The sequence below is a fragment of the Leptosomus discolor genome, chromosome 7 (assembly GCF_034619465.1).
Source record: "Leptosomus discolor isolate bLepDis1 chromosome 7, bLepDis1.hap2, whole genome shotgun sequence".
NCBI lineage: Eukaryota > Metazoa > Chordata > Aves > Leptosomiformes > Leptosomidae > Leptosomus > Leptosomus discolor.
In genome coordinates, this window is record NC_141397.1 from 34,875,674 (window position 1) to 34,897,952 (window position 22,279).

General features: G+C 44.9%; 1 protein-coding gene across 1 annotated transcript; it reads right to left on the bottom strand.

The window, feature by feature from the left end:
- Positions 1-3,728: 3,728 nt before the first annotated feature.
- IGFBP3 (insulin like growth factor binding protein 3) lies at positions 3,729-17,153 on the bottom strand. The gene is made up of 4 exons (XM_086468334.1): positions 16,772-17,153; positions 12,973-13,202; positions 10,117-10,236; positions 3,729-3,854 (listed from the first exon to the last, which is right to left on the bottom strand). The coding sequence occupies exons 1-4, from the start codon at positions 17,151-17,153 to the stop codon at positions 3,729-3,731; spliced, it is 858 nt and encodes a 285-aa protein (XP_086324460.1).
- Positions 17,154-22,279: the final 5,126 nt, after the last annotated feature.

Genomic DNA, 22,279 nt, shown 5'->3' on the forward strand with positions numbered 1-22,279 from the left:
AGAAATAACCAACTTTTGCAGTACATATATTAAGCTTTCATAGTGCCTTCCCATGCAAGTATTTGACGTGTAAATAATGTTAGCAGTTACAATGATTTTTGTGAGACTTCATAGTGTTCACACAGATCACCCGAGATTCTTGAAAGAGCTTGTTAAAAATAAGAAAAAAGCTGACAAATGGTCACTTAAAAAAAAAAAAACAAAACAACAAAACAACAAAAACAACAGCTGAGTTGAAGGCAGCGAAGGCACCAAAACAGGATGTATTTTTCTAATGCATTGGTTCCACTTCTGCTACCAAACCTCCACTCATTGCAGCTCTTAGCAGGAAATATTTCTAATGTGCATGGAGGGAGATCTTCCCTCGGACTTATACTGAGCCGGTACACTTGCTTCATGCTGCCCGCATTCTGCTGCTTGGATGCAGCCCACAAATATTTTTGTTTGACTTGCAGCCTGGCATCCAGAGCCATGAGAAAAATCTTTTTGACTGACAAGTAACTTGTCTGTTGAATTGAACCCTTCTCTTCATAGATATAGGAACGGTAAAAAAACCAAACAACCAAAACCAAACCAAAAAGGAAAAAGCCACCACTGATTCGCTTCATTTTAAAGAGGGAATCTTTTTTTTTTGGGGGGGGGGGGGGAATAACATTTTGCATTTCATACCAAGAATGCCAGCTGCCAGGAACAGCAGATAGGCGATGTGAAGTATCCAATACAAGTGCAAGCAACAGTGCTCATAAAAAATATCTAAAAGGCAACTCCTGAAAAAGGGGAGGTTTTCAATTACAGGTGAGAACTTTTTTTTTTTTTTTTGCCTATTTTTAAACAGTCTTTGTTTTAAAGACATCTGTTGGAGGCAAAATAACCAAACTGATTTGCACAATCATGAAATTCTTTTTTCCCCTTATGGCTGCATAGAGTTACATACCAAAGGCCATTAGTACCACTAAAGGAGCTGAATGCAACTTCTTAAATAATTCATGTGACAGATTGCTTGCCTGAATAATTTTGAGTTCCTTGAGGTGTATTTTTTTAAAATTAAACTTGGTGCTCTGCACAATTAAGACAATTTAGTATCACCTAAAGACCTTTACTAGCCAGCTGCTTCTGTATTTATTTAATGGTAGGGCAAAATATAAAAAGCTTAAACTTGACAAAACACACCAGTCACAAATACTGGCACAGGCTGTTGAAACATTTCTTGCATACTGGCAAAATGTGGCTTGCAAGGCAGCCATCTACCTTTTTTGGCAAGAAGCTGCTTTTATTTGTCAGAAGGCTCATGAGATAGCAATCAAAAAAGGGAAAAGGTGGAATACTAACTCACTTTCATGAATCCAACCCTTATTTTCTTATCCATGGTTACATGCCCAAATGTTGGTGTATATCTAACTTTCTTGCCTCTTTGAAATTATTTGAAAGGAACTGGTTTACAACTTTTTTTTTTTTTTTTTTAAAAAAAAGGCCCAGCATTTATTTTTTTTTTTTTTGCCAACAAATCTTTGCAGGCATTACATTTACATTAGCAGTAAAAATATTGCAATATATCTTCACCTCAGAAAGCTTTCTGTAACCATCTGTCAGGAAATCTGTATTAGTCTGGAGTAAGCATCGCTTCACATATACTTTTTTTTCTTACTCTAAGGTTAACAAATTTCAGCTTTAACGATGATGTAAACTCATTTAATGAGACAGAAATCAGGAAGACGTGCAAAACACACACAGGGCTGCTCAGCTAATACTTTTCAGGGCAAGGCTTTAAACATCTGATTTCTGGTGATGGGTTGTCCCGAATCTGGTAAGCTGCGTATCCAACCCTTCCCATATCAGAGTTCCAAGACATTTGCCATTGCTGGCAGAACGAGGGTGGTGGTTGTAATTCATAGGGTGGGAGAGGAACCAGCTCCTCGGCCCTGTGGCCTCTTCTCCGTCAGCACAACCCCTGGCCCCATCGGCTGGAAACCCTCAGTCTCCACAGTTCCCAACCCAACAGGAAATTACAGTGTTGATGGTTTCTTTTTTCTACAGTGACATCAAACATTTATAGTGACACATATAAGAATATATTATATATTTATATAAATATATAAAATATTTATATAAAATATATAAATAAATACATATACAAAATATGGCATTACTTTCCAGAGAGATGTTACACTTCACAGGCCACTCTTCCTTATCCAGATTTCATTGTCATACAGAATTTGTCATGAAGTCAGTAAATAATGAGCCTCAAAAAAAAAAAAAAAGTTCCCAAAGTCTTACTTATGTGAAAGTGTCACATACCAGAACAAAACTAAATCACTTCTCTTCCAATTAAAAGGATACACAACATCACGGGAGCTGGTTTAAATACTTAAACCCAAAGGTTCTCATTCTATGCTTAGATGCAGGCAAATATTTCTACCGAAGTCAAAGCAAGCAACAATTGTGTGTAGCGTAAATGAAGCGCACGGGTCTCGACACCCAGGTCCATGACCCCCCCATCTTATCAGCATCAGTTTAAACAGGAGTTCCTCATACAGAATATGTGCTTTGGTAGAGCGTACCAAGACAACACAGAATAGATAGTTTTTCAAAATAAATAAGCAAACAGAAAGGGTGGTACTGTTAACAGCAATTTTTTGTCCATGAATATTCTGTATTAGTGCGAGTAGGAAATGGATGAAATGTAAGGCCTGTTGCACAAACTGAAGCAAAAGACAAAGAGAAGAATACTTTACTGAGAGCTTCAGTGCAACTGTTATCCTTTCCAGTGGCATAATTCAGTGATGGGTACATTAGAAATACCAATAAAAGCGAAATAGTTAAAAGAAAAAATTAAAAAATATTATCTTGGTATTTGTAGTTAACCTCAAATAACAAAACTTAATCTCTTCTGGAAACACTTCCTTCGCTCTACAGATTCCTTTCTGTTATTGAGAACAGGTCAGTGTGTATGCATACGGATCTATACAGATTTGTAAATCATTCCATACCGTTACTTTCTCTTTGCATACAGAAGTATACATTAGAATTAATGTGTAGTATTTGGTATTCACATGTTACATTTAAATAAAGTTTATTAAAAAACAATTATATTAAATACAGACTAGCAGAATATTCATAATATATTTTACAGAAAAAATAGCCATGTCTTTATTTTAGAAATAGGTTTCTTTAAAAAGTTCTTTGAGATTTTTATAAAACTTTTTACCCGTGAAGATAAGTTTCCCGTCAGACCTGTAAAAAAAATCTTAACCTTTTAATCCTTGTGGGTTTTTTGTGGTGTGGGTTTTTTTTTTGTTGTTTTTTGTTTGGTTGGTTGGGTTTTTTTTTTGCTTTAATACTTTTACAAACTTACAATCTATAAATTCTTTAAAACAAAAAAACAGTATCTTTCGGGATAAAATTGGTCACAGGCCATTCTTTAAAAAGTCAGTGGAGACTCCCTGAATCCATTCTGAAGTGCCTTTTGTTTTTCTCTCTCTATGGGTATCAATAGTGCAGGTTTAAGTGGGAACGCAGAGCTCCCCACGCGTCCCGTAGGAAGCTGGACGCGGGTCGGCGGCGGGGTGCAGCTGCGGCGGTGCGCAGGGGCTGTGGCTCCCCACTCGCGGCAGGAGGCCCAGCTCGCTGCTCCACACCCAAGGCAGTCCACAGGGTTTGCCCAGCCCCTCCAAGGTCTCTGCGAGGTCCAGCGGCCATGCGCAGATGCCAGAAGAGCTGGCGCCCAGCCCTCACTTGCTTTCCAAGTTATAGCAGTGGACATCTCCTTTTCCCTTCCCGTCGTACCCAGGAAGCGGCTGTCCGTATTTATCCACACACCAGCAGTAACCTCTCTTTCGGCCTTTGGATGGGCGACACTGCAACACAATAAACAACCCCGTTAGCATCACTTTTGTTTTCTCTCTCTTAGTGTTATACAGCAGGGATTCCTGCTCAGTTGATAGCTGGGCTTCCATATCCTGGCCGTATCTGACAGAATCAAACAGAATACTTATTAGCACTATAAAGTATTACAATAAAAGCTTACCTCCTCTGCCCATTAACCCCTTTGGGTCTCATTATTCCGTAATAAAACTGCTCTGAGAACTACCAGACCACAGGCTTATGAACCACTCCCTATTCTATCAGGCAGCACCGTTGCCCCCTTTGAATACAAGGACTACTTACAACAGTACAGGCTGACGACTGGGACCCATCTTTGGAAAAGAAAGTTAATAGATTCATTCTACGCTAACGCACAGGTTGGGCAAAGGCAGCCACTGCACCAATAAACACCCTTGGCTTGCATCTCTTTGCTAGAGGAATTTCCATACTGTAGTTGACATTTATTAACAGATACATAATTCTGCTGTAATGGGAGTTATCACTTCAACAACTGCCAGGTGTACTGGAACTTTACATGTACACTTTCCTATAAATAAGGTTGCTTATTGACTAGTCTATAACCTATGTCAGCTTTAGAAGTTGCCTGGCGGAATTTGCCAGCGATGCCGTCCAACCTGAAACTGCCACAGCCAACGACACTGACCTTCTTTAGAAATAGTAATGCAATAAAAATGCATTATAAAGTCTAGCAGGTGCAAAGTGAGTGATGCTCTCCCCAAGGAAGCAGGAATGGCAAAAACTGGACTAAAGGAGATTACGTGCTGCAGGTTACATTCAGTATGCAACCCTGGACACAGTTACATAGTATGAACCTCTGGGACCCCGCAAGGTTTTCAACCACTCAAAAGACATGTGTCTCCAGGACACAGAGAATCTCACACTAAGTTTGCCATGGGCAACATTGCCAAGACGTAGCCTCCATGTCAGCTCGAGTTGTGAGATTTGGTGATAAAGGACTCACTGCAACAGAGGTGGCTGTTTAGTCAGGACACTTACAAGGGAGGTGGTGACACAAACATACCTAGCTTTTCACAGACTGAGGTTTCACCTGTTGCATTGCCAACATGAAGGAAGACAGGCTAGACTGAATCCACTTACGGCCCTCAACACACAAGCAGAGCAAACGCTGCCTCTGAGATCACACTCACAGCAATTCAAGCATTTCAGAGGTTCAGGCTGGCACAAGTGAGGTAAACTTTGCCACTACCACTCAACTGCTTGCTCTCCAGTCTAGCAGGCGTGTCTCCATCTCCCACGTGGGTAAGGCAGTGGCTCACAAAGCTAAGTGTCTTTGCCATGTGCAGGTACACAAGCAACGTCAAGGAAGTGTTGGGGATTCACATGCTGCCCAATGTGCCTGATCTTCTCCATGGCTAGTTTAGGACCTCAGGCAAAAGGGTGGTATTTTGGACAGAACTCTGAAGATGGGTCACTCCCGGAACAGGCTGCACCAGCACATTGGCCTCTGAGACAACTAATTTGTGGCAGCATGGAGTGGGGTAGACAGTCTTCACTAGCAACTTGGGAAATGGGAGCAGATCATGCATCAGACACAAATTTCTGAACAAGTTTCTGTCTTGTTTATTTTATTTTAGAGTAAATGAAGTAATATTAATCACTGTAGCTGCAAATTAATCTACCCTTGTGATATATTTTTCAGTAACAAGGCAAATGCAGAAATAATACAATGCCTTCTCTTTTCTGAGTTTGCAGTCCTTCTGCATTAGCAAATGGACAACAGCAGGATGACAAGATCAAGCTTAAAGTACATATCAGCTTTTTTTAGGAGAGGGTGAAGAAGTTCAAACCTACTGAGAGAACAGCTACATTAACAATTTGCTAAACTACGTGGTTAGCTGCATTTAAATTCTAGTTACCCGTTTGGCTGGTTTTCTGTACTAAATCTTTCAACGTAAGTTTTACAACTTACATCTATTGTCTCAAAAGCCCGACTAGGGCTTGCGCATATCCTCCAGGATTTCCGTGAATGGCTGCTCAAAGTCCACTGATGTCAGTGGGAAATTTTCCTTCAATTTTGGTGGGACTGGACTAGACTCAGCTTAAGTGTTATTAACATTTAATGACTTAATTTTTTTGTGCTCAAGACTGAGGAATTCCTGAACAACAGCCTTTGCACAATTTAAATTTTACAGAAAGGGAAACTGAGGCAGCAGCTCTTGAGTTGTTTTTCCCAAGGAAGCGGGCACAGATGGAGACTGAATTAGAGCACAGGGCTTCTGGCTGCCAGCCTGGTGCTCCAGCAATGAAACTACACTTCTGCTAATAATAGTAACACTGCCTCCCCTTTTAGAAGTACTATATGAAGTACGTTACACAGCTTTTGCTGATTCATAGGCTTGCATCACTCTCAAAACAAATGATCAATTAAAGTTATCTCATGTTGTTGGAGATTTTGATTGCTTTTTACAGTTGCATTATCAATTTTCAGAATCAACTACAACATGATGTTAGTCTGCAGGAACACCTTCGCTACTACTACTTTTTTTTTTATTGCTTCTAGACAACTCATTTGGAAAACGAAACACTTAGATCATTCTACAGTTGAAAAAATGCTCTGTGAGGAAACCATTTACCTTTTCTGATACGCGATTTTGTACTACCCACTCAGCCATGCTGTCAATATTAAAGCCCTTCTGATTCAAAAGCGAAGCTTTGATCCTGAAGTAGCTAACTGGCATTCCCTACAGAAGTGGTAGACAATTCATATGGAAAAAAAAAAAACCATAAATGTCCGCTCTTCTGAATTTTGTACACCACATACATGTCAAGGCTCTGCCCAGCTCTTCCGTATGACTTCAGAAGTCCAAAAAGCTGGAAAACTGCCCAAGCAGTGGAGCCAGTAATTACTTCTGATAGAAACACCAGCTGCCAGCTTCCATGCCACCTGCCCCTCTCCCTTCCACAAAGAAGTGCCGCAGAGGCATTCGTGGGGCACAGTGAAGCATATGGTATCCCAGTGAATTCCTGGTCAGCCCAGAGGTCTCTGTGGAGCTACAACTGTGGTCTCCTGGAACAGACTGCAGACGGCACTGGCATACACCTCGGGCAGTTTTGGCTCCCACCAAGCCCAGCTCTGTTTTCAGTGGAAAGATGCCAGCTCACATTTAGGTGAGTATCTGGCTCCGGTACACAAATACGGGACAATTACTAGAATTGCCCCATATAATAATTCTAATTTCATCAAAACCTTTTTTTCCATGCTTGAGGCAGAAACATGCCTGTATCAACCTATTCCATGTAAATATACCTATGTAGCGCAGCTGAGCAGTACAATCTTACACGTGTGATTTATTAAGACAAAGAATTCTAAATTTTAATAGGTCTGATTTAAAAAAAGTTTATGTATAAACACAAGGTGTGAAATATTTTTCATGTTATACCCTGACAGGTAAATTTATGTTCTTAAAATTGTGTCACATGTGCAAATTACTCGCTATGGTTGTTCCTGAAAAGTCAATTTCTAGATTTCCACAAATGTCTTGAAAAGATAACTGCTTTCAACTTGACTGGAAAAGCAGGTGACCAGGAAGGCAGAATATACCAATATGTAAAGTGTCTCTTGAATGAGTTTTAATGGTTTCCAGGGCAATCACAATTTGTCAGATTCCTACCATCACACACCCATCTACCTTATCATCCTGGGCAGTGGTTCTGGTAGCTGTTCCCAGAATTAAAAATGCCTAGCTCACACTCATTTTTTGATGGGTTTACTGTCTAGTTCCTAACCTACTATTCTGAATTTTGTTGTCACAACAGAATATGACTGAATTACAGATTGAATGCTGCTAATAATAGCAGTGAAGGAAATTAATAAAATAGCCTAGCGTTCTGTTAATGAGATTAGACACCTGGTCAGTGCCTAAAATAACAGACCTACATGTTGATGCTCCAAAAAGAAAACCAAACCACACGCAACTGTTGCATTACCTTAGAGACAGTGAATTCAGTCTGGACCAGGACTCACTCACTTCTCAAACTGATGTTTTTTTCTAGGAGTTAATTCTACAAGGGCAACTCAACTACACGATTTTTGGTTTCTATTTTGTCTGTGTGAGAAGCAGCCTGCCTCTGCAAGCCCTACCTGTTCACAGAGTTGACTGACGTTCATTTACAGGAGAAGCATTCCAACTGCGTTTCATGTAGAATATTTACTCACATGGGCTCCATTTGCGGGCACCTCCTACAAAATCCCAAGTTGTCTCCAACTACCATTGAAACTACTGGACCTCTGTAAACTGGCACGGTGCTCAGCAAGGCTGGCCAGCTATGAAAGTGCCCCTTCATCCTCTATGATTGCAGACCAGACAGGCTGTTGCACATAGTGCAGGAACCTTTGCTAAAGCAGTTTGAAAGTCTGCAGGCAGAATGGACACCGCTCAAGAGAGCAGAAGCGTGTCTTTGCTCCATACCAACACCTTATTCTCATAAATCAGCTTCTAGGAGCAAAGACTACCTAAGTGTATTATCTGTATTTCCTATTTTTTTTTCCTCTGTAGTTCATTTTTTTCTGCCTCAGTGGCAGAACGAGTACTGCACTTTAAAGCACAGTCATCCTTTCAAGTAAGGCACTTCACTACGTGCTTACTGCGGATCTGATTTACTACATCCACATGCCAGACGCTGTGTGCAAACCACTGCCGTTTTGCTGATGGAGCAAAAACCTCAGTCTGAAGACAGATGAAAGGGAGATCTACTGTATTCCTCTGCAGTCTTCTGTAATACCTAGTGAAGGAAAAGGGCTACAGCTTGTTCGTGTGCCTCCAATGCAGTGAAATGATGTGCAAGTGCTTTTGTGGCACAGGCACAAAACACAGTCATAGCCTTGCTCGTCACTCCAGTCTGATGTATTTTCTGAACAAATGCAGACAAAGACAGGAGCATTGCTCTCTGCTAGTTTACACACAGTGGAACACGAATGACATGGGCTTCTCAAAACTCCAGCCAACAAAAAGAAGCTCTGTCCCTGCTTGGAAGTTGCCACCATCTGCTCGGGAAAAGCTGAGGCGCGCAGACAAGCTCAACAGCGTGCACCGAAGGTCAAACAGCACAGTCAATGCTGGGCTGATGGCAGAAGGGAAGGCTGGAAACCTCACCCCTCTTGCAAACGCCCCACCTGACACTGCCAGCTTAACGCAGAACTCCAGGGAATATCCAAAAGGGAAAGGCTGTTCCTAAGAAAGCTGGAAGCCAAAAAATGGAGAGATACAATTCCAAAAATAAGGTTGCCTGGTTGAAGGTTGGCCTCTTGCTTGCAACCAACAAACCACATTAGCTAGTACCAGAGAGTCAGCTGCTCCTTTGGTTACCAGAGCTAGAGAGGCTGACCTGCGTAAACCCAAATGGGAGAGACACAACAGTTCACAAAGAAAATCTGTCCTTACAGAGAGTTTGCCTTGAGGAAAATCTCAAGGAAACACTTGAAATCAGGAAATTTTGGAGTATACCAAGAAACACATTTGGAGGCATGTTGCTAACTATAAACACTGGAATTAGACAGGGATGTGCACACTAAGCAATGAACCTGGCACATCTTGCACTTCCCCAGGTTCCTGAATGAGCTTCAAGGGCAGCACTGAATGGAGAACGCTGTCCTAGCTCACCCCAATGCAACTGTAGCATAAATACCTGCAGTTTAGGCCTGCATTAGTCAAGAAAGGTCACAACCCCAGAACCGAAGAGGGCTGAGAAGCCACCCTTCCTGCACAGTAACTGCTAGATGTATTACTTTCACAATAGCATGACCTGGATTTTGGAAGCAATCTGTGTAGCACATAAAGGACAGATATATACCTTTCTAAAGTTGCTTTTTGTAATATGATCCAGTGCAGTTCTTCTAGGAACTCTCAAGCAGCTATTTACAATGCAAAGCATTGATCTATTGCAGTCATATGGTGACTGCAACATTTAGCTCTGTGGGTTATTACAGAGGCACTGCTTTTTTTAAACCAAAGGGCATTAGTATCTAGGACACCAGCCAACCCATGAGTGATTAGGTATGAAGTTTCTCAAATGAATCTGTTGTCATGACCAACAGAAAATAAAAACACTGTCCCCACTTGACAAGGATCAGCACTATTAGATCAGGTCCTAAAACTAGAAATGAACTAGTTTCTCTATAAAATGACACATAGTGCACCTTGCTGGCAAGACCCTTCAGCAAAGATGCAGAAAAGGTGAAGTGCGTTCATTGAAATGATCAAGACCTGTACTTACTTGCTTTTTCTTGTAGAAACCCTTCCTGTCACAATTTGGAATATGAAAGCCCCTGGGACTCAAGACATTCAGGATCTTTAGGTGGTTTAAAGTGTCCTCCATTTCTCTGCGACAGGGACCCTGTTTAGAAAACACAGATGAAACTTCATTTCCAAATGCTCTCATTCACACAAGAGTTAATAAATCTTTAAAGAAGCACAAACCCAAACAAATCCATTAAAACAAAAGGATGGCTGGGTACGTCAAAAGGCAGACCACTCACAGATAAAATTCTGACTTCCTGCATTATTCAGGATAAACTGATTTCTAAACTCTGACGGTCCTGTGCTATGCTGAGACACAGACCGACATTTCTAGTTGAAATCACAGCCAAATATACCAATGGGAAGGCTTAACCAGTATGTAAATCAGTCATAACATAATCCAGGTTTGGAAAAGCTGGACTTATGCCAAATGGAAAAAAGAAGGTAGACAACTGAAGATACACCACTTAGTAGATCTGCCCTAATGCCATTTTATTTTCATGATTCTGCTGGATCTGAAAGCTTAAATGAAACAGATTTAATCGAAGAGCACTGGAACAGGCTGCCCAGAGAGGTTGTGGAGTTTCTTTCTCTGGAGACATTCAAAACCCGCCTGGATGCGTTCTGGTGTGATCTACTCTAGGTGGTCCTGCTCTGGCAGGGGGGTTGGACTAGATGATCTTTTGAGGTCTCTTCCAACCCCTAACATTCTGTGACTCTGTGAAAACAAGTAGTTTGGCATAATGCGTATGTACATGTAACAATACTGCAACTTTGGACAATTCCCAATTTCAAGTGGACCAAATGGATGCAGCTACACAAAAGAATGGTTGCACACAACAGTCTCATTAGGTAAATATGTCACTTTTTGCCTCAATTCTCCATCTGCAAAAGGCTGGCAACAATGTAGTGAGGTAGGACAATGAGCCAAAAAGAACTTCCAGCAGCATTTTTAAGAGCATGTCTCAAACGCCAACTAATTATTTCTCACTGCAGCCCTTCAGGGTAGGGAGTAAAGAGTTATGAGCCCCACTTTGCAGTCAGAAAACCAGAAGCGGAGAAGTTCACGTTTTGCCAGAGGTCAAGGCAGCATCAGTGTCAGTGGGACTGGGATTTGGGAGTCGCAGCCTACAAACCCTGCACTTTAGCTACACTCCTGCCTGGTGACATCACTGACTCGGTCCGCAGGCCCGCTTCTTCAGCAGAGACTCGAAAAAATTCCTTCGCATGGGTTTAGAACGTTGAAGTTGCTGTATCGACACAGAGACTCATTTGGTGCAATTTTTAATTAGTGAAATACTGACATTTTTACTTTCAAGTGGTAATATTAATATTTTGCTCAAGTAAAGTGCCTTTCATGTGAGTGTCTAAAAGCATACAGACTCCACAGTTCTACTGGAGTTTAAAATTGATTTTTTTTTTGTTAGCAAAGTCCTTTCTTTCTGCTTTCATATGTTTTCTTTCAGTATCAGTCTCAAGCTCTAAACATGCGGTCTATATTGCTGCGTTTATTGGCAGTTCCTTAAAAAAACGAAACTGCTTAGACATGCTGACTGCAAATCACACATGTTCAAACACCTGGTTCCCAGTTAGGCCTACAAAAAGATCAACAGCTTTTCTTTCTCCTTCCAAAGTCAGAGAGATCAATATCAAAAGCTGACATGCAGACCCAGCTAGAAGAGCATCTGCTGACAAAGGCACCTGTCCCCCATGGACTTATTTCTAGTTCTTACAGACACCAGCAGCCTTGCTAAGTCTTTGCTCCTGGGGCCCAACAACCACGTAAGTGAAATGTTCATCCTAGTTAAGACCAGGACCCTATTTCCTCACAGCTGCCAAAGCTCATTCTTTTACTGTAAGCAGTTTACTTCACATTTCTGGGAGGATGACACGCTGGAAGGCAGATACTGAAGTGTTTTTACTGTACAGCTGGACATCGGTGACAAACCAAACGTGCGGCTTCACCACCCTTGCTGCGTTAACTTGGAGGCCGTGCTCTCTTCAGACCCAACTTTCCACCTCATACAGGTTTCAAAACTCTTCTTCTGCAGATGGGTAGCCATGTCTGGTTTCACCACCTCTGTTTCAATGAAACGACAAAGTATATCCAGACATATTTTTTAGGCCATCTGGCACAGGCACAAGGATAACCACTGGGTTATCAGCCAGGATGTCCAGGAGGAGGAACTTTTCTCTGCTCAGACTGACCACACTCTGGCTGCCCTGCAAATCCACTGGGCATAGTCAGTAGAAAGCAACAGCAGCTTGTGTGCCCATCAGCCTCTGTGTTTAGGCAGTGGCACCAAATGACGACTGCAGGCAGAGGTGGCGTTCAGCACGTCACACAATGACTAAGCAGTCAAGATCCTAATCCTCAGCCATGCCTTCGTTCATCTCCCTTGATCTGTGTCGTGGAGTTGCGACTACACTGATGTGAAACATCTTTTTTTTCTGTTATTGCAACCCAATAATGCTGTTTGCAACCAAATTTAATGATTACACTATTAAACCTGTCCCAAGTCCACTCACACAAATGTGTGATAATTACAGGGGGAACAAGAACTTTCTAAGAAGTGACTTGATGAAAATCAATGCAAACATCACTGTCACATAGGCCTACGTGTTTTCTGAACGGGATCTGCTCAGTCTGGCGATCATCCATGTTCGCAGATCCAATAGTTTTACTGGTTGAACAGCCAGAATGCCCTAAATGGCTACAACAATTACCACCATTTAGTTTATTTATTTATCTTGTTGTATGCCCAACATGCATATACACACGCACACACACTCACGTGATGGGAAATGGCTTTCCATTTACAAAAGTACTTACATATTCCGTCTCTTGTTTGGACTCAGACGAGAAGTTCAGTGTATCCGTACTCTGCGAATCATATTCCACCTTATAGCGCTGCGTATTTTTGGCTTGCACTTTCCGGATAATATCTATTTTGGTGTGCGGTGGATGCAATTTGGAATCTGACACCCTGTGAGAGTTCGGGATGGCCTGATTTTCTACACTGCCGGTACTCCGGTCGTCTTCTTCTGAATCACTGGAATTTCCTTCGGGAAGAACAAAACACAGTGAAGAAACCACATTAATCAACCGCGCCTGGAAGGGCAACGCGCCACTGGATTAGGCTACGTGTTCAACGTCCCTTCACAAAACAGCAATGTCTGAAAAACCGAGCCCCTCGGCACCCCGCCCGCCTCAGCGCCACTGCTGCCGAGCGATGGCTGCTCTCACCGAACAGCCCCCGCCCGCCCGCCCCGCACCCGAGCGCGGGCTCCCCCCGGGCCGCCGGTGCCGCCCGCCGCCAGCAGGGGGCGGCGCTACGCCGCCGCGGGGGCGCGCAGCAGCCCCAGCGGCGCTACACCCGCCCCCCGCGCCGCGGCCGGTGGCCCAGGGCGAAAGGCTGCCGGCTTGGGCAAGCCACGGGCTGCGGCCGGCCTCTGCCTCCCCAGGGCGGTGGGGGGGCTAAAAAGGGGCCATAAATTAATGCCACCACAAGGGGGTTCGTGGCTCTCGTTAGCTGGTTTTAACATTTTTTCTTTCTTAATTTTATTCAACATGCCGAACAGGAAAGGAAAAAAAAAAAAAAAAATCGCACGTTTTCATTCTTCTGCTACCCAAGTTGTAAACGTTTCTAGGTATACAAATTGAAAAGTAATGGATGCAAAAATGCCATTCATTCTGTAATGGTGTCAAAGGACAAACATCTGCTTTTTCATCACGGGCCACAAAAATATTTTCTCTTTAAACTACCGTCCACAAAAACACAGGAGAAGCACATTTTTCCAAAATACTGCATAAGCCTAACATTCCTGTACCTTCCGAGGTATTTGCCTATGCTGCATTTCTCCCTCTCAGGGGACTCCCGCAGTGTAACTGTCACTGGCTTCATTCCCTCCAGGGAATTTTCAAGTCTGGATATTCCAACAGCTACATCCCACTAGCTGCTGCCTTGGCTGCTGGCCACAGGCCTTTTTTTTTTAATAAGGAAATCAATTTGGGAATGCACAATAACTGATGTGCAAGGAATGTCCTGGAAATCTGTATTGAAATTATACTCGATGGCTCACAGAGAACCCACAAAAGCCAAGAAACTCAGTGCTAAACCTGGAAGCCCACATTCACGTAGCCCATTGACTCTAAATATTTCAACATGGGCGGTACAGTGGCACTGCCAATATGCAGGAACAGGGGAGGAACATGAGGAGGGATCCGAGTTCACATCTTGGTACTGGTGGTTTTAGTGCAGCCACTGTTGGCAATGGACATAATTGACCAGGAAAATCCAACTCCCAGTGCAAATGGATTAAGGAAGTTTAAGTCTTAAGTCTAAATTTCCTGGCCTTTGTGGGTTTAACTTAAGACTCTCAGCGGTATTTGAACATATTTTTGATGGTTTAATGTCCTGTTTTTGAACAGTGGTATTTTTTTTTTCCACATTCTCAATGAAGTTTGCAAGAAATGACACAACATGTCATAAACCTGAATCTCCTAAATATAAACACTATGCCTAGTAGTTTGATGCCTGCTGCATCAGTCCAGTTCACGAGTTTGCCTCCTCTACAAAAAATAAGTAGAAAATATCCTTAATGTGCATTAACTAATTACCAGGCAGAGGGATATTTCAGTTTAGATAGACCACCACATTTCAACAGCACTTCTTACACTCCACCTTGGAACAGTCGTTAATGCCACATTTAAAACTGTAAAGCATATTTGATTAACTTGAGTTTCACCATGTTAGCTTTACACCCTTGTAACAGAAACAAAACTGCTACGAGAGTTACCTGCTCTCTTCTAAAAAAGACTGGAAGAGTGGCACATACAGCCACCACTACTTAACACTTTTGTGCTCCAAAAAAACAAACTGGAAAGTAAGTCAGTGGCCTACCACAGTCACTGTTAAGAAGCTACTGTAATATACACCACCGCATAATGATTCACAGATATTTCTGTAAACTAGGAATGACCAAAAGTGGAAGAGGTGACGAGGACCTAGCTGTGGGTGAGGGACATGATGGGATCCTGCTCAGGAAGGGTGTGTACCAGGGAGAGTTGGATTCTGAGCTGAAGCGGAGCGGTCCCCAGGAGAAGGTGGGCACTGTGTGTCACACAGCTTTGGTGTACTTCTGCCTTCTCGTCCCCCAGGTGTGCAACCTTCAGTCCTGGAACAGGAACTGTAAGGGTCCTACTCTGCACTTTTTAAGAAATCAAAGCTCCTAGTGTTTTCAAAATCTGAGTTCTCCCTCAGCCAAGAATGCAGAAACAGGAACTCTGCATTTTGACTATTTCGGCTGGAAATGTGAAGATTTTCAGCCAAGTGCTGTCCTGCCTTCCCCTTTCTCCAACAGTCACTGTTAGCACTACCCCAACATTAAACAGCACTGACGGAGGAGACACCCCTCATTGCCAAGCCATGGGACGGATGAATACGCAGACCCAAGGTCATGGGACGAGAGAAGCCGTTCCATGTTCCAGTAAGCTAGTACCTCTGAACTCTCATTCAAACTGTAACAGCTTGGGAGCAGCACATAAATAGTTCCAAGAAGGCATCTCCTACTCCCATAGCAGCCAGTTAACTGGAGCACTGGTGCCACCTCCTCAGCTATGGAGAGGCCAGCCAACGCACCGCTGCAGCCGAGACGAAAAACTGGCTTTTTAAAAATGCAAACAGTGGAAAGCCTTTTGACACACTTTCCTATTAAATAAATGTTAACATACTTGCTGTTGGTTAGCAAACAGTTTAATGAAATGTTTGCACAGAGGGACTGTGCTTTCTTGATCTGAATCCCAAGTTTCCCTGTCTTAAGTTTCCAAATGTGCACGCTAACAGAACTTTTTCCAACCGTCCCTTCCTCTTCAAACAAAACAAAACCCGCTCTGTGAACGTCTCGTTTCCAAGACATGTAAGAGGTACGGGAAAGCTTCGTTTGACCAAAGATTTATTTGCAGTGCAGGCAAAAATCCAACGTCCTCTTAAAGACTTCTGTGCAAATGCTTTGTTCTGAAAAACTACCTTCTCGGGCCTGGGGAATATTTCACTTCTTTTTCTATCCCGCCCCTGCTCTGTGCTTAGCATTGCCCTGACTCAGCCAAGCTGCAGCGCAAGAGCTAGTCCGCGCTCTCCAGTCTTTTTGCACCCTCTTTCCAGGAACACTGGGATTCACCCTTTCTCCATCCACGTTCTGCAGCCCCATGCACCCGCAGAAGCAACTTGCGACCCCCGATTTTTGTAAAAAAAAAAAAAAAACAACAAAAAACAAAAAAAAGCCACACCCAACTCTGCGAGCAGTTACTTCTTAGTGTTGAAGAAAACTAGCAAGCATATATATATATATAATTAAATTAGAAGAGGCGAAGCTTTCCTCCGCCGCAAGCACCTCTCCCCTCGAAACGACCCCAGCCTCGCTACGCGGCTGCCCGCGGAGCCCCAAGGAAAAGCCCTGCGGCCCGCCTGCCCGCGCCTCGCCCCCCGCCCCCACCGCTACGGGCAACTTACTTTGCAACTTCACAAACAAACAAAAAAACCCCACCCCAAACCAGGCAGGACGCGGCGGGCCGGTGTTGCGCAGCAGCTCTCCCGCTCCGCTCCCTCGCCCCCCGCGGCGCGGTCCCTTACCTGCAGCGTGCGGGGCCGCCAGGAGGAAGGCCCGCAGCGTCCCGCCCGCCGAGGCGTTCGCGCAGAGCCCGCGGCCCTCCAGCAGCGCCTGCAGCGGCCGCGCCTCCTCCCGCCGCGGCTGGCAGCTGAGCCCGGCACCGCAGCGCTCCGTGTAGATGCCGCAGGGCTGCCCCGGCCGCAGGGCGCAGGTGAGGCAGCAGCCGCAGCCCGGCTCCCGCACCCGCTCCGCGCAGTCCGGCTGCAGCGGCTTGCACTGCTGCAGCGCCCGCGCGTCGCAGGGCTCGCAGCGGACCACCGGCCCCGCCACCGCCGCCGCCCGCCGGGCCAACAACGCCAGCGCCGCCGCCGCCACTGCCCACAGCACGCCGGGCCGCGGTGCCATGGCAACCGGCGGAGGTGGGGCGGGGGGGGCTGCCCCCGCGCAGCCCCGGCCGGGCAGCGGGACGGCCAGAGTCCGGCACTGGCGGCTGGCAGGGGCGGCCGCGGGCCGAGGGGAGCGGAGCGGCGGGCACGGCCCGCAGTGCCTCCTGGGGGGCTGCGGGGAGCGGAGCCGCCCGCCGCCGGCAGCCCCGCCAGCCCGGGGAGGCGGGGGGGGGGGGCTGCGCCGCCGGCACCGCGCCGGGCCTCTCGCTCTCTTCAGCCGCCCGCCCTTGATCGCATCAAGGTAGCGAGGGCTGGCGACAAAGGCGAGTTTTTCCTCCTTTCCCCCCCCTCCTCCCTGCAGAGCGCCTGGATCACTTGGCTCGGCGCTAACTTTTTTCTTTGTTTTTTGGCCACACACAACACTTAGGAGAAAAAAAAAAACCACCAAAAAAAACCCCCACAAAAGCCCGCTTTGTAAAAGTAAAAAAGAAAAAAAATATTAAAAATATTTTTAAAAGCCAAGCCCAGACGTTCTGAAGAAAACTTGGTCCAAAAAAGCTTAAGAAAGGAGAAAGAGCGAAGGTGACGGGGGAAAAATAGAGAAGGAGGGAAAAAAAAATAAATTAAGAAAGCAAGGTTCCCTTCTTTTTATTCTCTCTGCCGTCTCCTCCGCTCCCCGCCACCCCGCGCCCATCTGTCCCTTCGGGCCGCCCGCCCGCCCTATATAGCGCCGCGGCCGCCGGCCCGCCCTGCGCCATGGATAACGAGCGGCGCGGCGCAGCGGGCAGCGCCGGCCCTCGCCACATCCAGGTTCCGGCCACGGAGGGCTGGGAGGGCGGGGCGGGGGGCGCGGCGGTAACGGGGGTTTATCGGCACTTCCTAGAAATCAGCTGTGAGGGATAGGGCGGTGGGGAGAGGGTTACGTCGGGGGTCTTTTGTTTGGAGAAAAGTTCTCTGTGTGTCCCCGTGCCCCCCCCCGCCCCATGTCCGTGCCCGCGTCTCCCTGGTAGCGGGGCGCGGAGCCCCGGGGACTGCCCTTTTTTGGACTCCTATGCACAGTCCCGCCGGTCCCGGGGCTGCCGGCGCGGCCGGCCATGGCGGAGGCGTGCCTCTGCTCACACACGCACGCAGGTTCAGGTCATCCCTTGGGACCGGCTCGCAGCTCCCAGAGCAGCTGCCGTTCCCAGGGAGACGGCGGGAAATGTACAGGCGTGCATACACGCACGCACGCTTGTGCACCGATGCTTCTCTCTGGCCACGGCGTGCCCCAGCCCCGTGCCTCAGCCCCGTGGATGTGCTTTGCCTATCTGTCTTTTTAACTCTTGAAACTTTTCCCTCCGCCCATAAGAAAACGGTTTCCATTGCAACATGCTCTCAAATCTAGGGGAAAAAAGCCCTAAACACCAGAACCCCCCCCAACAGTGAAACACTACGTCGATTTTGCACAACGCGTCATGCTTGCATTCTGTTCGTAGCCGCTGTGAATCCCACCAGCGCTCTGCTTGCCTTACTTTGCTCCCCCTGTTCATTCGGCTTGAACGGGATGAAGAAAATCTGAATTGGCAGTGCCAAAATTTGTGACTGTCCTTTCCAAAGCTCTCTTGCGAGGTCCTGCGGAAGGGGATGGTGGGGTGTATACGTAGGCATCTATACGGTGGTTCCGCTGTAGCAGCCTGCTCCTCGTGCAAAATAAAACCAGTTATGCTCACAAAGACTGGTTTATACAGATTTATTCTGCCGTGGGAGTAATAAGAGCCAAACTACTGCTCTGTTTTCAATCCCTTCATTACTACCACCAAAGCTTACCTCCCAGTAGCCCATTAGCTGTTCATGTGTCTAAATTCAAGCCAAAGAGCGGAGTGTGTACGTTTACTGCTCAAGGTACTGGCCATGACGCTGCGATCCTCAAAACCTGTACTTCTTACAAATCAGATCTTCTCAGATAATTAAAATCAACTACTTGTTTTGTTTTCTCTGCTCTTTACCCAGTAACGATACCTTTCAGATACCACCTTGAAAGGGGCACTGTCCATAGCAGGACAAAAAAAATACCTGATTTTATATGTGAAGAATACGGTGTGAGAGTAGATAGAGACTTTTCCTTGGGAAATCAAATTAAAGATGTGTTGGAAGACAGGTCAGCATTGCTTAATGCCTCCGAAGGGTGTCTGCACCAAGGCTTTTCAGCCTTCTTTTGTCCTCTTGCTCATTTCGTTAATTGACCAAAAGAGGTCGCAGGTTGTCCAGGATTGGATTAGAGACTCAATCAGTACGAGACCATCTACAAAGTGGGAACTGATCAAGAACAATATCCTGAATGTTTGGTTTCAGGGTTGGGTTTTGGGTTTTTTTTGAGACTATGACAGGAAAGCTTGCTGTTACCTTTTTATTTTACTTTGGGTTTAATAGCTGTTTATAGGTGGTGAAGTCTGGAAATCTTTGGGATTGACTGGCAGCGTGTATTGGAGCTCAGATTAGGTCTAGCAGAAAGCAGTGGCCTTCTTCCATTCTGCTCTAGCACTACTGGAGCAGGGCCACACTGTACACAGTGTGCACACAGGCGTTTTTTCAGCTGGGGGCATGTCTTATCACATACCGCTTTCGAAACTGAAATAATAATGCAGGGGAAATGCTGAGAGGAGGGAAGTAAAATGGGGCAAAGAGAAGTAGGAGATGGAAGGAATGAAAGAGAGCAACCCTTTTCCTCAACAACAGCCGTGCACCCCTTTATTTACACACTAATACCAGCGTAATGTGTATTTCAAACTGTCCATGTGCATTTTTATCAAGCTGAAATTTGATTCCCACCATCAGAAAGACTTTTTTTCTTTCTTTTCTTTCTTCTATAACATTCCACAAACCTTGTGGTACACCATTTTGAAGTCTTGTTAATACAAGGAGATATTTGCAATGTCACCAGGTAAAAGTGGTCCTCTTTTTTTGTTTGTTTGTTTGTTTGGTTTTTTTTAAATACACAATTGGTGAACTTAGTATATATTTTTAAATAGCATAAACCAAGGTTAATACAACATTAAGATACTTGGAACAAAAAGCACTACAAATGGAAAATTAACGCTGATGAAGATGGGGCTAAATCACCTTTGAAGGAAGTGAGTAGAAAGCCAACGATGTGTCAAAGATCAGGTCGGTCCTAAAGGCTTTTCCTGAACAGTTAGCTGTTTGCACTGTTTTAACCAACAGGTACTGCATTACAATGCATTTATATGAATGACAGAATTTGGTTCAAAGCCCTACTTGGCAATCAGAAGACAGATATCAATGTATCTGGAAAGCCAGATAAGAAATTTATAAAGAAAATACAAAAAAACCCCCAGTGCACTCCTATAGCTAACAGCTGAATTGCAGTTATAGACCAAACCTTAGAGATATTGATGGAACTCTTCTATGCAGGCAAGGCCAAAGGCTAAACATGCAAAGTAGTAAAGGTTTATAAAACTGTACCACATTCTTTATTGTAGCGGCTTTGCAAATTTTTTCCTGTTTTACTGGGAGAAGAGGGAGAGGCAAAAGTCGTGTAGGGTTATATGGAACCTCTGCAGTCAGTTCTAGGTGATGGAGAGCAGAAGAGGAACAACTCAAAGGTGCTGTGCTTCAGAGAATCTCATTTCCCCCTCCCATTGCTCTAGAGAGTGAAAGTGTAATTTATGGAATCACAAAAAGGATACACTATTTCTCCTTCCACTTTATCCTCCTGCCTCCTTCATATTCAGCTCTGTCTCCTGCTTCTCTGGTGCATTAGTTGAATTCACAACTGGTCTACTTATCATAGAATCACAGAATCATTAGGTTGGAATAGATTTCTGAGATCATCAAGTCCAACCGTTAACCCAACACCACTATGCCCACTAAACCATGCCCCAAAGTGCCACATCTACACATCTTTTGAACACCTTCAGGGGTGGTGACTCCACCACTTCCCCGGGCAGCCTGTTCCAATGTTTTACCACTCTTTCAGTGAAGAAATTTTTCCTAATGTCCAATCTAAACCTCCCCTGGCACAACTTGAGGCCATTTCCTTTGATCCTATCGCTTGTTACTTGGGAGAAGAGACCGACCCCCACCTCACTACAACCTCCTTTCAGGTAGCTGTGGAGAGCGATAAGGTCTCCCCTCAGCCTCCTCTTGTCCAGACTAAACAACCCCAGTTCCCTCAGCCGCACCTCATAAGACCTGTTCTCCAGACCCTTCACCAGCTTCGTTGCCCTTCTCTGGACACGCTCCAGCACCTCAATGTCTTTCTTGCAGTGAGGGGCCCAAAACTGCACACAGCATTCGAGGTGCAGCCTCACCAGTGCTGAGTACAGGGGTACGATCACCTCCCTACTCATGTTGGCCACACTATTTCTGATACGGGCTGGGATGCTGTTGGCCTTCTTGTTTATTGCTGGCTGTGTTTGCTACAGGGACAGGCCATGGGAACCAGAGCTGTGGTTGAAGGAAGTAGCTCTACTTTCCATTGCATGGTCACATTACATTTTGGAGCAATCCAGACTTTGAAGTGTAGTCCCGTTGTATTGAATATGGTTATACTACCCACAACTTCACTGTCAGGAATGTGAACTTCCCTATATAATGCCATTTTAAAACTTGTGTAATTTTGCAACTCTTTTCCTTTTTCAGACCAAAAAAAAAAACCTTCACCGAAATTTAGAGATACATAGCTCATCTTGTGTTGAGGGCTAAATCCACATTTGCAAAGGATCCTTTAATTTGTGTGTGTCTGCTCTTTTTGGAGACTTTGGAGTTTTATGTACTATAAACTTACGAAGTCAGCAGAAAGTAGGATTTTCTTAATATGTTCTTGTTTTTCAGAGGAAGAATACTCAGATTTACAATGAAGTCAGCTGATATATGTACTTTAAACTTAATTTAAATTATAATTTCTAGATCACTATTTTCACAAAGGCAGGGTTTAAGACCTCAGCATTATTTGTCAGCTGTCTGTAAAAACATAGTTTAATGAACATTACCTGTAGATCTGCTCCTGGTTCAGGGCTAGACATGAACATCTCGGGCATTTACTGGCTCCCTCTCTTAAGCCAAGCGTGCAGGCTTATGAAGCAGAAAACGGTACTGGATTCCTCGCAAATGTCACCCTGTGCTGCTTGTCTGAAGATGGCAATC